Source organism: Poecile atricapillus, chromosome 1, assembly GCF_030490865.1.
Source record: "Poecile atricapillus isolate bPoeAtr1 chromosome 1, bPoeAtr1.hap1, whole genome shotgun sequence".
Lineage (NCBI taxonomy): Eukaryota > Metazoa > Chordata > Aves > Passeriformes > Paridae > Poecile > Poecile atricapillus.
The window spans coordinates 151,136,207-151,151,944 of NC_081249.1; the positions used below are offsets into that span (position 1 = coordinate 151,136,207).

Genomic DNA, 15,738 nt, shown 5'->3' on the forward strand with positions numbered 1-15,738 from the left:
TTTTGCTAGTATCAGATCTGCTGTGGAATTGGTATTGTATGTCCATGAATTCTTCCTTTCTCAGCACGTGTTCCTCACTAGAAGAAAATGCTGTTACCTTTAAGCTTTGTCAAAATTTACATTAAAATACTTGTATGAGGACTGTGACGTTATGTTTTAAAAAGAAAAAAAAAAAGGTGTTAAGTCACAAAATGCGGTAATAAATATTTCATTTTTGATTTTTTGCTAGGCTTTTGTGTTTTTAATCATGTTTAGGAGAGTCTGAGGTTATCACGAGAGATGTCTCAAACATATTTCTTATCAGCATTAAGAAGAAAGGCTGAAAAAATCAGAAACAAGCTTGTCATCACATTAATAGAATAATTGAATGAAAGAACATCTCAGGTTATATATTTCTGCAGATTACTGATATTAGATTTTTGCCAGATTAAACAAAATTTGAAATCCCATCTCACCAGCTTTCATTTCAGAGGTGTGTCTAATACCTGTACTATCTGCTAATAACATAGGAGCTGAGCTTGAGTAGCGAAGGCTCAGACACGAGATGACTACTGCCATGTGTGTACATCCATAACCACAGCAGACCTTAACTCCAGGCATTTAGCTCAGAGGCAAACAATGGCTTTATTGCGGGAGTAGGTTTAGAAGTTTTAGGAGGAGAAAAGAAGCTTTGACTCTTATGGCAATTTTTCCTATGTGAGAATTGCATAAGCTAGCTTTTCGGATGGTTTTACTCCTTTTGTTGTCTTCATCTGTTTTCAGGAAAAAAAAAAAAAAAGAAAGAAAAACAGCAGTCTATCAGCTAATGACAGAAAATGTTGATTTGACATTTTGTATACAAATAGCTGGAGTTGAATCATGGTTAAAGGTTTGATTTTTTTTTAAAGAAAAGCTTCTGGCCTTTTGAAGCTTCTGAAGGAGAGTTTGAACTAGGAAGAGCAATGAGCAATGTTAGAAAAAGCAGCCTCTCACCTTCCTCAGTGGCACTGTTAAGTCAGCAAAAGTGGGATGGGGCCCAAAGAGCAGGGGAAAGCTCTGCCTTTATTCCTGGAAGGAGGGAAGTGGGAAAGGACTTGTAATTAACTAAAGTTTCTAGGAAACAAAAAATTCCAACTTCAACATCTGTAAATTTGTAACCCTTCTCCTCCTTCCTTCTTGTCCTTCCAATTGGCCAGGGTGTTTTTAAAAACTTGGAGTGACAACTTTTACCCTTGGAATGTGGAAAGAGGCTCAGCCTCCTAGTTAATGTTTAATTTCTGGGCTGAGTAAATGGACCCACGCTGCTGGAGGCAGAAGGGAGGATACCAGTAGAATGGGTGTGAGGATTTATTTAGCAATCGGGTCCTGCTTTGTGGGCGTCTCTTATAAGGCTTTCGTATGAAATTTAGATTAAAATTCCCTGCTCGGCTTTGATGCTCTCTGTCCTGGTTAAAATCACATCAACCCTTCAGTCGCATAAGAAGACCACAGCCTGGGTGCCCATTTCCAAATTCTCTGATTTTTGTGGATGCAGAATTTAAAAAGGCAAGATAATTTGTGTTAGCACTTTAAATGGGAGGATTTTTAAATTTATTTTTTAAAACTGTACTTTATTTCCTTGCAGATCTTTTCTCTAGAATTTGAGGAGAAATGTCAGGAGTCACGTTGGTAGATGGACAGGGAAGAATTTAGCCATAGTAGATTATTTGTTTTTGTAATGAACCAAATATGTGCATTGCTGTGTTGTCTTTTATTTTCTTTCTTTTTTTCTCCCCCTTTTGGGCTGTGCTTTCCGTGAGATGTCTTGCTGAAATCCAAGGTACAATATCGTGCAAAGATTTCTCCATCTGAGATTTTCTGTTTAGCGTGGAAGGTTCCGATTTTGGTATTTTTAAGAACTGCTCAGCTGTCAAAAGCAAACAAAACGGGAATAATGTTTTGACAGCGGTATAGTGTTAAAGAAAATACTCGAGTCTGAATAAAAATTGCTTATGCTGTGGGAAACGAAGGGTAACAGAAGAAACACCTTTTGTTTACATACACACATGTTTATAATCCCAAATTTCCATTTCGCCGAGCGGGTCTGCGTTGGGAGTTGTAGTCACCATAAATGAGGGATTTTTCTTCCAGATTTTGCTGCCTTTAAGGCGAAGAGAGGAGGGGAGCGCACCTCCGGCAGCGCTGCCGCCCGAGCCCTGCCCGTCGCGGCGAGCGGGCACCGCAGGGCCGAAGAGGAGATGCCGGGGGGAGCCGGCGCTCCCCACCTTTCACTCATAGCCGCAGAGAGAGCGAGGGACAGAAAATTGCCCCAGACCAGGTTTGCGAGGGCCGGGGCGGGGGCCGGGAGGGGCCGGGGCCGGGCCGGGCAGGGGAAGGGGTGCGGCGGGGGCACGGGATGGACCCGCTCTCCCTTGTAGGTTTTGCTTATCGCTCCAGCGGCTCTCCAGGCTTCCCGAAGGGAGTGAGGGTCTGCCGGCAGCGCCTTTGCGGGGGTCGATGCGGAGCCACTAGCCCCAGTGCACGCCTGATGCGTCTGCTAGGAAAAAAAAACCCGTGGGGCCCGGCAAACGCCCGAATCTTTCCCCAGGCACGGCCGCGTCCCCGCGCTGCGCGGAGCGGCAGGAGAGGGCTCTGCTGCGCGGAGGGATGGCTGCGCCCCACATGGCTCCCCTACCGCATCCCCGCCTTCAGCCGAGAGGAAACGGGGCCGGCCTTTTAACTCTCCTAAGAGCACTTGGGCAAAAATCAACCCCACTGGCGCTGCGCGGGAGCGAGCCCGCTCCAGGCTGGGCAGCCCAGCCGCTGCCGGCTGAGCAGGACCGGATGGGATGAGGGGCGGGTGAGGGCAAGGTTTGCTGGCAGATTTTAATATTAATAGTTTTGGTGGCGAGAAAGAGACAGACAGAAGGGAGGTTGCTCCTCTGGGCAGGGTCTCTGCGACAGTGATGATGGATGACCCCGCACGGCTAAACAACTCCTCCCCTTCATCCCCACACGGTGTCAAAGCTACTTTACTTGCAGCTTTAGGAATAAAAAAAAAAAAAATAAATAAACACCCTCACCCCATTCCTTGCATCGATTTATGGATCATTATGAATCAATTACCGCTCTCAATATTTTAGAATTTGCTTACAAAAGAAAAGGAGGGTCTGCGGCTGGAGGGAAAAAAAAAATCTTTTCCTTAGTAAGAAAAACAGAATCTTCTTGAATAGGCCTGTGACTAAAAAATCGCTGCTAATAATTAGTGCTTAACCATTTTCCAGGAGCCGCATTACCGGGACGAGGTGAATATCTTTGGTGTGCATCTCCAAGAGCGCCATTAAAACCAGGGGGTTCCGCAATGCGCGTACAATACGTATGGTGCGTGCAACCTCATTGCTTAACTATTCCAGGGAAAGAAAGAAAGGAACAAAAAATATTTTAAAGGCCCAGAAGCAACCTCCATAAGATACCCCCTCCCCCCAAATGCTGGATATGGTGCCGGGAGAGGGCTCGGGGCTGGGAGCGGGCTGCGCGCCCACGGGGCAGGAGAGCGGAGCCCGTCTCGGTGGCCGCGAGCAATGGGAAGGAGGCTTCAGCAGGGACAGAAAGTGTGTGAAGTTGGATTTCTCTCGCTTTCTCTGTATTCTCCCATTTGCAGCAGTGTTTGAGGATCTCAAGGTGTTTCTATGGCTACCTTGTGTATGTGGGAGGGTCATATGTGGGGGTGCCCAAGAGAAAAGGCAGCTCTTGGGTGATCATTTATCAATGTCACCCACATAATGATTCTCTCTGCAGCCTTCTATTGATGAGGATAATTACATTAGCTCAGAGTGACTGATCAATGAAAAACCACCAAACAAAAACTTCTTTACTCTTCTATAATACCAAAAACCGATACAGAAATAAGATAGAAAGGGAGGGTGGGATTTCCCTTTCCTTCCCTTTAGCAGTTATTTTTGTAACGAACAAGGGAAAGCAAGGAAGTTTTATCCGATTAGTTTCCTTTTCAGAAGAGGCTACCATTTTGTGAAAATGTTCCCTTAAACCCCTTGGCATCACCCCGTGTCTAGTAAAAGCAAATCGTTATTTAAAATATTAAGTACTGCTTCTTCCCTAGACCCTAAATCCTTTGCTTTTACAGTTGTGTTTTGTGATCGGAGGACGGGGGTTGGAGGGGGAGGGAAGAGCGGGATAGTTTGGAGCTGCGAAGAGGGAGAGCGAAGACAAATAACTTTTCTTGCGCAATTTCAACTGTCTCTGTTTGTCAGGTTTTCTTTGGTTTTATCACTTCATAAAGTGGCTCTATTAAAGATGGAATGTGGCCTCTCTGAGATGCTGCTCTGTCGGTGAAAGCTTGCAATTAAATTACGGGTTCGTTCTTTCCAGAGTTAAAAATCAATGTTTTCTCAATTAAAGGGAATTTTAATGCTTTTATTGGGAGTTGTTAAGGACGCCGTAAATTTTACTGTAATGTCTCTAAGCTCCGAAGCCCTGCCAGTGGACAGGTTGATATTCATGTTGGTTTTGGCGGAAGAGGTTGTCGCCGGTTTTGTTTTCTCTCTAAAGGGCCTTCTTCAGAAAACTCAATCATTTTGAATAACTGCAAGACAAACCGGTGCAAAGGGGCGGAGGAGCGCAGGCTCTTCCTTCTGCCCTCCCCTCTCCATTTCGTACTCTCGCTGTGGCAGGGAGCTCTGCCTTGCCGCTCTCCCACCGGGCTCAGGGGCGGGTTTCCAGCTGCTTCCGCTGGGAACGGAGAAGCGCTTCAGTTTCGGAGCACGTGTTTGGCCCCGCTGGCTGTCCCTGTCGGAGAGCGGAGGGGACAGCGAGCTGCCCGCCCGCCCGGCTCGTACCCTGGGCTGCCGCTCCGCGCACCTAGCGCTGGGAAAGGAGCCTGCCGGCTCCTGCTCAACACCTTACATTCCTGTAAGCGTCTGCCTACAGACATAACTACAACTTAGCCCTGGGACGTAAATGGATGGAAGTCGCAATAGGGCTGGCAGAGACACTATTTTTTTTTTTTTCCTTGCCAAAATATTGTTTCTTCACAGGCTGCTGTCAAGTAAAATCCCCACCAGGAGGTTGATCTTGAACACATTTACACGGGGTTAATTCCCCGAGCCGCAGGAGAGATCGTCCCCGGTCCGTGAGATCAGATATAGGCCCCTATCGCCTGGTTTTGTCCGAAGCGTGTTTAAAATTCCTTAAATTACCTCAATGAAGAACCAGTGTAAACTCCTTTAGAACCAGTGCAAACTCCTTTGATTAAAGGGACTGTCAGCTTCTTCGAGATTGGGAGAGAGAAAACGCAGAGTAGGATGTATTTATTATTTATACTATAGTCCACTGTGAACTGTTGGAAGGGGAGGAATAGAGAGAGCGTTTGAAAGAGGAGACAAGAGAAAGCGAGAGAGAGATGTAACAGTCTGTGCTTTGGACCAAGCTGCTTCATTTCTCCCCTCACCCTCCGAGCTCCCCGCGCCTCCTCCCCAGCTGGGGAGCGCAGAGCGGGGCGGCCGGCCCGTGCTCCCGCCCGCCGCACTGGGCAGCAGCGTCCCGCAGCACTTCCTGCAGGAGCCGGCATCAGTAACCCGATCGCTCTGATTTGCGCTCAAGTTTGTATTGTTCTGCTTCAGCCTGGTGCGTGGCACTAAACACAGCCGGTCCCTAGGGAAAAAAGAAACAGAAAAAAAAGGAAAAAAAAAAAAAGGAAAAAAAAAAAAAAAAAAAAAAGGAGGGGAACGACGACGGGTGCTTTCCACTCTCAGGCTTGTGTCTGTGTTTAGAAATACAGGGCAGGGGAGAAAAACAAAGCCATAACCGAGTTCTCACCAAGCAGGTTTGCTGTAGGACCTCCCGTTAATGGGGGTGACGGGGCAGTGCAGCCCTTGTATTTGGCTAAGGTAGAACTGAGGAGTTCGAGAGCGTGCTTTATTTTATTATTTTATTTTATTATTTTTTTAATACATATTTTTTTTTTCCCCCCTGCGGCTGCGGCTCTCCAATTCGGAAACATTTTCAAATCTATGAGCCTTGAATGGACAAATACTCGCTATTAATATGGGACATGGACGAGTGGCAAAAAAGCTGAATGGAAACTGTGCGGTAGCTTTAGGAGAAACTAACGATGTGCTTCAGCTCTTGCCATTACAGAGAAGGAAAGAGGGGGAAGCCCCTTCTGATTAATAACTAGCAGGGTAATGTTGAGGGCTTTTTCTGCCCGATTGCCTTTTTGAATTAGAGCCGATTTCTTCACACTTCAATAGGGCCTGTCTCTTTTAAAATGACTGACAGATTTGTTTCTCCTTTTTTCTCTCCCTGAGACTTAATGATGTAAATTTTCTAATTAGTTAAATCACGTTGCTTAAAGGCCTTAATGTTTACCGGGCAAGGAATGATAGCCGCATTCGGATCTCTCGAAATAACCAGAGAAATAATATTAGAGTTTTTACAACGGGAGGGAGGGAGGGAGGGAGGGGGAAAGCGCAGAGAGAGAGAGATGGGCTGGGGAAATATCACGTAAAATGAGAGCTAAAGTTCAGCCTGGAGCTTCTTCCCTCCTCCCCCACGCCCCCGAACCCGCTTTTATTTTTCAATCAGCTAAGATTTAATTAGGAGCCCCCAGGCCGGACGATCTGATATTTTCTCATTAGTTTCCCATCAGTAATCTTGAGTGTTAGATTGGCTTAAAGGTTGTCAACATTTGACCAATTTTATTTAAGGCAAAGAAATCACGCATTATAGCTCCGGGACCCGAGACCTGAAAATAAATCCTGCCCGGATCAGCGGAACTAACATGCGAAAAAAATGTTGACAATTCATCGTCGTGTTTAATAAGTTGCGTAATGTATGATACGCGCACGCACACGCACGGAGAGCGCCACGGGGACACCCGCGCGGCTCCCCCGGCACGGCGCGCACCTGGCTGTCCTCGCGTGTGCGCGTCCCCACGAGGGTGCGCGCGGTGTACGCGCGCGTGTGCGCCCCGCTTCCGCCCCCGCTCCCCCAGCGTGTCCGCGCGTGTCCCACGAGTGTCCGTGTGTCCCACGCGTGTCCGCGTGTCCGTGCGTGCCCCACGCGTGCCCCACGTGTGTCCGTGTGCGTGTCCGTGTGCGGGCGCGCGGAGCGGCAGCGCGGGCTCCCAGGCGCAACCTCGGAGCGCCCCCTGCTGCCCGCGGCCCGCCCGCGCTGCGCGCCCCCCTGCGCGCCAGCCGGCCACGGAGCGGGGCAGGGGCTGCGCAGGCGGAGGGAGGGCGGCCCTCGCCCCTCGCCCCTCGCCGCGGGGGGATCGTAACATAAACTGTTTGCGACGCTGCCCTTTTCCTTTCTGTGCGAGCGCAGAGCGGCCGATAGCGGAGAGGGGCGGCCGATGAGGAGCGGGCACGTGTTTTTGTAGCCGCCGCCGTTTACCCTGCGCGCCCCTGCTCGGCCCCGGGCCCGGCGGCAGCGGGGGGTGCTCAGGGGCGGCCACCCGGATTTGGCCGCCCGCGTGGCCCCTCTGCGCTCCCGGCCGCAGGCGCGGGGGGAAAAAGCAATTAAGCGCTGCCCAACGGGTGTCACAGGGGCCCCGTGATTTCTAGGTAAGGCCACGGCTTCATGTTTATTGAAAGCACAACAGCAGGGTAAAATCGACCCGTCTGTCACGATTTCACCCCAGACTTTTCCTCTCTGATGGAGCGGGCTGCTTCGCGCCCGCCTCCGCCGCCCTGCGCGCACCCACGCGTGCCGGCCCGCCGTGCCCGCACCGAGCCCCCTCCCCGGACGGGCTCCGCCGAGGGGCTCTGCTGCCGGCTGCCCCGGGAGGAGCGGGGGAAGCGGCCGGGCTGCGGACAGCCCGGCCCGGCGGGGCAAGCGCTGCCGCGGGCTCCGGCCTGCCGGGGGGAGCCGCTCCGGCCGGGGAGCGCGGGTGCCGGGGGGTCGGACAAGGCAGAACTCCCCTCGAGAGCCGCCAATACATCCTAAACTGCTCTCTCTGCTGAAACGGGCATCCCACCCTGGGGTACTACACTTACACATTTACTGTTTAAAAGCTTATTTTTCCCAATTAAAAAAAAAAAAAAAAAAATAAAATAATCACACAAACGCAGCACCCAAACCTGCATCTTGTCCCGCTGTTTCAGGGATGTGCCTAGATAGAGTCAAGCCAAAGCAATTCTGTGCAGAAGACATTGCTGGACCGAGACAGTAGTTGCTCAAATTTATTTTCTTTTAAGAAATGTGCGTGAAAGGGGATGGGGGAGGGTGGAAGAGAATATTTATCAGAATACCGGAAGACACCTTTCTTGAAACAAAGGCAAGGGGAATCATCTCTGTTGCAAATCCATCAGGCAGAGACCAAGTAACAATATTTATAGTCGAGCATTCAAAAATACAATGTGCTTAAATAACAACAAATGCTTACTACAGTTGCTACAGCGGAGCTTAATAAAAAATTAGCCTTACTGACAGTCTTGTCAACATCTTAAGTAAATTATCATAGCGATGGTCTTTGGAGAAGAAAACCCACACTCCTTGCTAAAACACCTCCTATCATTAATCTTAAACCACTTGAAGATTATGATGGAAAGAATGGGATCAGTAACCATTATCATCTCAAATTGCTGTTAAAAACTCTGCTGTTTATTTTTGCAACAAAAGCGAATGTATCTGGGAAATGCAGAAAAGGGAAGAAAGAAAAACACAAGAAAGGCAGAACAATTGAGGCGAATCCTGTTGCAACCTCGATGATAAACACATGGAAAAGGCTGTTACTGCTCTGCGGATTGCTGGAATTTGGGTAGACGTTAGAAAAATAAACAAAGTGATGACTCCGCATTACAGTTCTGTAAATGCACCGATAGACTCAAAAAAAAAAAAAAAAAAAAAAAAGGTAACTTCTTAAAATTATTTGTGGTTTCCTGAATATTCGGTATTTGCCTTTATCTACATCTATCGTTTGATAAAGTTTAAAAGTATTTAAAATGTACTTGCACCTTTCACTGTTCATAGGTAGAAAAGAAATTGATTTCGACACTTTCTTGCTCGTATTTTGTATGCATTGCGTGTTTTCCAGTAATCGTAAGAATAAAGTCTGTAGTGTAGTTTTATGAGGATCCGACATACTCGAAACATTTGCTCAGAGCGAAACCTTTCCAGACGCGAATCTGATTTTTATTGTAGTCTCTTCTGTTAGAATATCATGCCTCTTTGAAATACATTTTTACAGATGAAAAATAATATTGGTCCCTCGTTAAACTAATTCCAGGATTTGTCAGAGAAGGGACAATCTGCTGATTTAGGGACACTGGACCTGCACGTTACCAACGGATCTTTACACCTTCAATGGATCCTCCAATCGATGTGAGACGGGCACACGCCTGAATGCAATCAAACACAGGTTTTTGAAGTTATTCTTTCAAAATGCGGAAGTTTACACGAAGCATTTAAAGAGGATGATGCACCCGGCGGGCCCTCCTCCGCCCCTCCCTGGAAGTCAGAGGAAAGGATGCCATTAAACCAGGTCGTTGCGAGTTAAAATAAAGCAAACAATTATTTTCGCCTAGCAGAGCTGCATCTTCCCGTTGTTTCCGCGGTGATTCACACCGGCAGCGGTGGACCAGAGGCAGAGGCGGGCGGGCTGCTCTTCCCCCTCCGGCGGGGGGACGGGGGCTCCGCTGCCAGCGGCGGCTCGGGGTGTTGCGCGGCGCGGAGAGGGGCGCGCAGGTAGCGCGGCGGGAGCCGGAGCCGGAGCAGCGCTGCCTGCTCCCCCGCCGCGGCCCCGCAGTGACCCCAGCCCGGGGCTGCCGAGAGGTGAGAGGTGACGCTGTTAGCCAGCGCAGACCTGGCCCTTTTAAAGCCACAGCTAATCAGTCCTTTACTAAATTAAAATATAGGAACCAGAGGGGAAGCAATTTCGATGTAAAGAATTACCGTGCGCGCTCCCAGAACGAAATAGTATTGAAATGAGGACGGTGCTCTCTGCGACAGACAGATTTGTCACCCAGGAGCAGTTGGGCTAAGATAAACTATAAAATTATACATCCTCTGTATAGATCCCATAGATCTGCACGTGTGGGAGATTCCGTATCCCACACGTACACAATAATAAAATAAGGATATGGAGCTGTTAAAAAACTTCAGCCCCATAAACTATACAGCGGGGTGATTGTTACAGGGCAGCGGGCACCGGGTGGTTAATTGCCCACCTAGCTAAAGGCTCAGAGATTCATTATAATGTGGGAAGAAATTAAAGCGGAAAAAAAGCGATACGTTTTCCTGTCAATTCACTTGTCTTCGATTTCAAGTTATTCTTTAACAACCTCTGTAAGGAATAGGAACTAACTGCGAGAGGGGTGTGTGTGTGCCTATGCACTACAGACATACAGTACCTACGCCTGTGTTTGTGATGTACAAGTGTGTCTGATCTGAGCATGTGAACTGGCTCACAAACACTGGAAAACGGTGACAGTTCCATTTTTCCTCTTTAATTAGGAAATATTCCTTGATTGTCTTGGCACCCCCATTACTTTCTAATAACTCCATAGAACCAGGAGAAGAAGAATAAATGTCTGCTGCAAGTAATCTGCTATAAAGCAATTATTTTACTAGGATAATACGCAATTGCAAGTACAACACCGTAACGGCCACGAATGAGACGCAAAGGCAAAAAATAAAAAATAAAGGCTACTGGAGTGATGATAATATTTGAGAGTACACACAATTCAACGGGTCGCAGTAAGAAATGTCTAGCCTTGGTAACGTAGCTCTGTTACAGCTAGACTGCAAAGAAACTTTCCCTTTTCATGTGTTTCAGGCAGCAAAATGCTAGGTTTAGAAGACTGCGAGCCAGTTTCCTGCATACTACTATAATTAATTTGCGTGCGGAGATCAAAGATCCGAGGGCGAAGGAAATAATCGATTCTGCCAGAAAACGCTTTCCCGGCGCAGCCCACGGTCAGCCGCCACCCACGGCAGGTAAGCTGCTGCGTGAAACTATTTTTAACAGAACAAAAGCCTAAGCAAACATCTGACGTCAGGGAGCAGCGTTCCCGGGGGAAGGGAGGGCTGGCGGCGCTGCCTGCTGCCGGGCTGCCCGTCCCATCCCGCCCGTGGCCCGGCACCCAGCGGCAGCAGCGCGGCCCGGTCCGGCCCGGTCTCCCCCGCTGCCAGCGGGACCGGGCCGGGGCTGCCCCGGGGGTGACAAAGAGCAGGCACGGCGCACATCGGGGAAGGCCAGTGACACCGCGCCTGCTGACGCTGCTCTTAACTTCTGCGTGTGCTTTTAAAAACCAGAGGCTGCTTTTATCCCCGACGAGTTCGCTGTGTTCTCCTGCAGGGCACCCAAAGCCTTCGGGACTCGGCCGGTGAGGCTGCTCTGGGCGCGGTGGCCGAGCGGCACCGGCGGGCTCGGGGGAGCCTCTCGCATCGCCGCGGCCCAAACTTGGACTGGCATGAGTGTGAATAAACACGAGAAACGCCGCGAAGTTCAGCGGGCAGGAGAAGCGCTGCACAAGGGGGTGGCCGGGAGCCGCTGTCCCTGGCGCAGAGGGGGATCCCTCGGGAACCTCCCGCCACCCTGGGCCGGCGGGGAGAGCTCTGACCCTCACCTCTCTCTAGTCACCGCCAACTTGAGCAAGCCTCTATCGGGCCGGCTTTTACCCCTGTTTGAAACACCCATCCTTCGCCTCTCCCTCGCCCCCCACGCCTTCTCCGGCGGCCGGAGCGAGCGGCCTGGCCGGGGCTGCCCCGCTCCGCTCCGGCCGCTGCCTGCGCTCGCCTCTTCCTCACAAGGGCCGAGCTGGGGAGGGAGAGGAGGAGGAGGAGGAGGAAGGGGAGGGGGGCTGTCACCGTGGCGGAGGAGCCTTTCCCGGAGGGGTCGGCGGGCAGTCGTAGAGTCCCCGCTCACACAAAACGCCGCAAGCCCCGGGCGACCTGTCAGCTCCGCCGCCCCCCCGGCCCCGGCTCCCCGCCTCGCCTCTCGCCAGAGTCAACACAGAGCTGCGATCCATTTGGGCGATTTAGTTAAAATAAATAAACCCGCGAAGATTCACTAGCGAGCGATGCATCATCGACCCGGAGGTTTATTAAGAGGCTCGTTACAGCCGCGGCTGCAGCCCCTGCTCCGTCGGAGGGGGGAGGCTGCGGCAGCCGGGTCGCCCCCGATCCTCCGCAGCAGCCCCCCCCGGCAGGGACCCGGCCGGCCGCCCTCTGCTCCCCCCGCTGCCCGCAGAGCCCGCCAGGAGCCGGAGCGGCCCACCCGACGGCTGCTGCGGAGCGCTGGTACTCATTTCCCTGGATATCTGAGGGAGGGAGGAGAGGGTCGGGAGACATTGTTGTCAGTGGCGATTGTTAACCCAAATAATAATAATAAAGAAAAATCGTTACAGCTGGGTGCTGGCTGAATATGGCAATTACTATTATTGCCAATCACGATTAGAAATAATTATCCTGAAAGCAGGGAGGGTTCAGCTGCCAAGGTGTTTTGAATAATTGCTTCAAAATGAACAGCAAAATATTAGGTTCCCGCACAGGGACGATCTCAAACTTTCAGTTGCGGCGGTATATAAGGCAGATTTTATCACGGGTGAGCTCGTTTACTTGTGAAGCTTCAATTTCTCACCTCTTCCAGGTCCAGTGCTGTTCTGTTCCCCCGCCACCCTGCACGGTGGCCCTCCCAGAGCGCCCGTCCTGCTCCCCTCCACCGAGTTCCCTGAACACACCCGCTGGCCAAACACCTTCCCGAGGCTGTGGTGCTCGAGTCTCCCTCCCTCTTCAGTAGAAATGAAGCAGACTACGAGGGATGAAATGGGTCCAGGCTGAAACTCCACTCGCCGTATTTATTTTGTGCAATTCGATGCAGGCCCTCTCATTTCAGCTGTTTGAAACGATGTGTCACTAGGAAGAGGTCACAGGTGACTGGCAAGTTCAACCTACTTAGCTCAATTATCCAAGTTTCATTTCCAAATTGTGTTCAATTTGATCTTCCTGCTTCCCTCCAAATTATTGCAGAGAAAAAAAAATCAAATGAAAGCAGACAATTTAAGCCAAATCCTGTATACCATTATTTATATGCAAAACCATTTTTGTGATATATGCTCCCCTTAATGACTATGGAATGCCAGATCTTTCCAAGCGAATTTACAAACCTAGCCATCAAATTATTTCAAAGGCAGGCCTATTAGGGACAAAAATAATTATGAACTTTCAGAAGCTTTGTAAAAACAGAAGTTTCTGAATGTTGTCTCTTTAAATTTTTCTTTAGTTTGTTTTTAATTTAAGCCTGGAGGCACAGTAAGAGAGATACGCAGAGTCTAATAAGGAGTTTGGAAAATAATGTGCCGTAATCCAGTGCCGAGCTACTTCTCCATAAAATATGGATAAGGAATCAATTCATAAGCACAAATATCTACTAGGATGGAGTTTTAACAAACATTTCACATCAGCATTCTTATATGCATTATTAAGGAGATAACAAAAGTGCTTCGAATCAAGCCCTATACAGTCACATCTGGAAATGGTCTTTTCTGTCTAATTTTCATTTTTTTTTTCTCTCAAAAAAATGTTAGAAGAAAAACTAGTCTGTCCCCTTGTATATTAATTGTTACCATCAGCTTTGAATCAGCTACATGTATAGTTAGACTCACAGAATCCATTCCACGTTGCCCCTTTAGTGAAGAGTAAAATGAAGATGGTGTCTTTATTCATTTATGGAATCTGATGTTAGAACCAAACCCACACACAAACAGCATATACATTGCTCTATGCTTTAGGCAGGCGTGTAGATACATAGACACAACACACTTACACATGGAAACGAGTCATGACCATGCCTTGGAAAACATAATAAAAAGTATCTGTGCATTTCACCATATCCTGAATCAGACATCATCAGATAAGAAGCAACCTAGGGAAAACTAGTTTATAATCAGACACAGCTAATTTCTGAAGGCACTGGATCAGTATCAGGCTTTGCTGTATGGTGCTTAAGCACAATTTTGAAGAAAGCTTTTCAGGCTTTTTAGTCAAGTAAAGCATTACTATGAAGGAAAGAAAGGTAAATAAACTCCCCTCAGGTTGCAAAGAGATTATACACGTTTGGTTATTTTTTTGTCCTAATGTATAGGAGTATTTTTTTTTTTTTCCTAATGTATAATTAATGGAATTGCATTCTCAGGACAAAGATAAAAGAAGTATCTAAGATCTACCACTACTACTATTTTTATTTTTTTAAAATAAATATGGTATTTTTCCTTTGAAAGGAAAGGCAAGCAAAGTGTTTTCCAAACAGAAGTAGCAAAAACTATTTAGAAGAAAAAACATAAGCAATGTGTTTTTTAAATACTCTGGAGTTTTCTGAACAACTCTGATGTGCTCACATTCTTATCACAACTATTTTCTTTTTACTATTGTAAGTGGATATTCAAGCTAAATTGATGCTTTATGTATATCCTGTCTCAATTTGTAATACTCTATTCTCTGTAAGGAGATAATTTGAAAAAAAAATACAAAAAAGAAGAAGTGATACCACTGACAACAATTTACTTAAATTCACAAACCTTGAAATTGATGCATCTCCTATCAATCATAGTCAGAAGCCACAGTAAAACACATCCAACATTTGTATATCAAAACTGGGACTAAAAAAAACCCGTTTTGTTCAATTTAAATGTCCTTCAACATGTTGTCATTTTATACGCTGATATTACTGGGGTATTTTTACTATGGGTGGGCTTTCTTCTTTCTTCTGTCAAACATGCAGGACAGTAACCTTGCAAAATTAAAGTGCATGCCATTATACTGCACAGATGTTTGTTCTCACTCAGTTACTGACAATGAAATACTTATTAAATAATAATAAGGTGATATTGACTTCTCTATTCTGTCGATATGAAGATCTGTTGATCTGTGAGGTTAATATTGATGAGGCAGAGTGAGGTAAGCAAAGGAGGGCAAATAAATTCCAATTTACGGAGTTTTATGGCATAAAAAATAACCCCCCCAACCTTGCACATTAACAGAAACTAATCCTTTTTTTGTATTGGTATATGAGCACAAATTCAACCTATCAGCATGCACAAGCTACTGCTGAATTAAATCCTTGATGTCGCTTTTAGGAAGCATATTCTAAAAATAAATACCTTCTACCATAGGTATTTAGAACTAAGCTCAAATGATGCCAAGCACTTAGGGTCTTCAGTCAGTCTACATGTTCTGTTGCCAATGGCACATTTCCTTTAAGTATTACTGTGAGGCTACACGTGCAAACTCAATAAAGAGATTTCTGTTTTAGTCAGAGAAATGAGAGAAATGCTTTTTTTTTTTTTTAATAGGATGAGCTCTCTCTGTCAAAATATTATTTTTATTTGTTGTTTCATCAAAACGTCACAAGAGAAGTTTCCTCTCTTTACCCTCTGCCACAGAACACAATATTGTACACATTTTGAACAATACAAAGAGCCATTTAACTTGATGGGTCTGGCAGAAGAAGCTACTTTCTTATTCATTATTATCTTTATATTTTCCTTCATTCTGTTTAAGGGAAGCTTGGAGCTGCTCTTTAAGGAAGAATATTCCATCAGTCAGGTAGGTCTTGTACTTTGACAGCACTATTTCAGCATATTACTTTTAATGTATGGCACTTAAACATGTACAGAGAATCCATGTAACTTGCTTCTGGGCTTTTGGATAGAAATTAAATTGATGTGACCTAATATGTAAGAAAATAAGAGGCCATATGTTTTTCGATACTAGTGCCAAAAGAAGCACTTGTCAATTATTTTTCCCTTTTGATTATTAATT

At 47.2% G+C, this 15,738-nt stretch overlaps 2 protein-coding genes across 6 annotated transcripts in view; both read left to right on the forward strand.

Annotated features, from left to right (window-relative positions):
• MEIS2 (Meis homeobox 2) overlaps positions 1–218 on the forward strand; it is a 174,604-nt gene extending 174,386 nt beyond the window's left edge. For all 4 annotated transcript variants that reach the window (XM_058853364.1, XM_058853391.1, XM_058853382.1 and 1 more), the window contains one exon: positions 1–218. This exon is cut by the window's left edge and continues 1,229 nt beyond it. The gene's annotated coding sequence lies outside the window, so the exon portion shown is untranslated.
• Positions 219–8,863: 8,645 nt separating this feature from the next.
• LOC131585082 (uncharacterized) lies at positions 8,864–15,199 on the forward strand. 2 transcript variants are annotated; one of them, XR_009278859.1, is made up of 3 exons: positions 8,864–9,750; positions 10,754–10,914; positions 12,569–15,199. XR_009278859.1 is itself a non-coding variant. In XM_058850782.1 (2 exons), the coding sequence occupies exons 1-2, from the start codon at positions 10,743–10,745 to the stop codon at positions 11,991–11,993; spliced, it is 933 nt and encodes a 310-aa protein (XP_058706765.1). In that variant the 5' UTR covers positions 10,523–10,742; the 3' UTR covers positions 11,994–12,287. The 2 variants fall into 2 exon arrangements, 1 of the variants encoding a protein (XP_058706765.1); XM_058850782.1 differs by lacking the exons at positions 8,864–9,750; positions 12,569–15,199 and adding an exon at positions 11,233–12,287 and having other exon boundaries at positions 10,523–10,914.
• Positions 15,200–15,738: the final 539 nt, after the last annotated feature.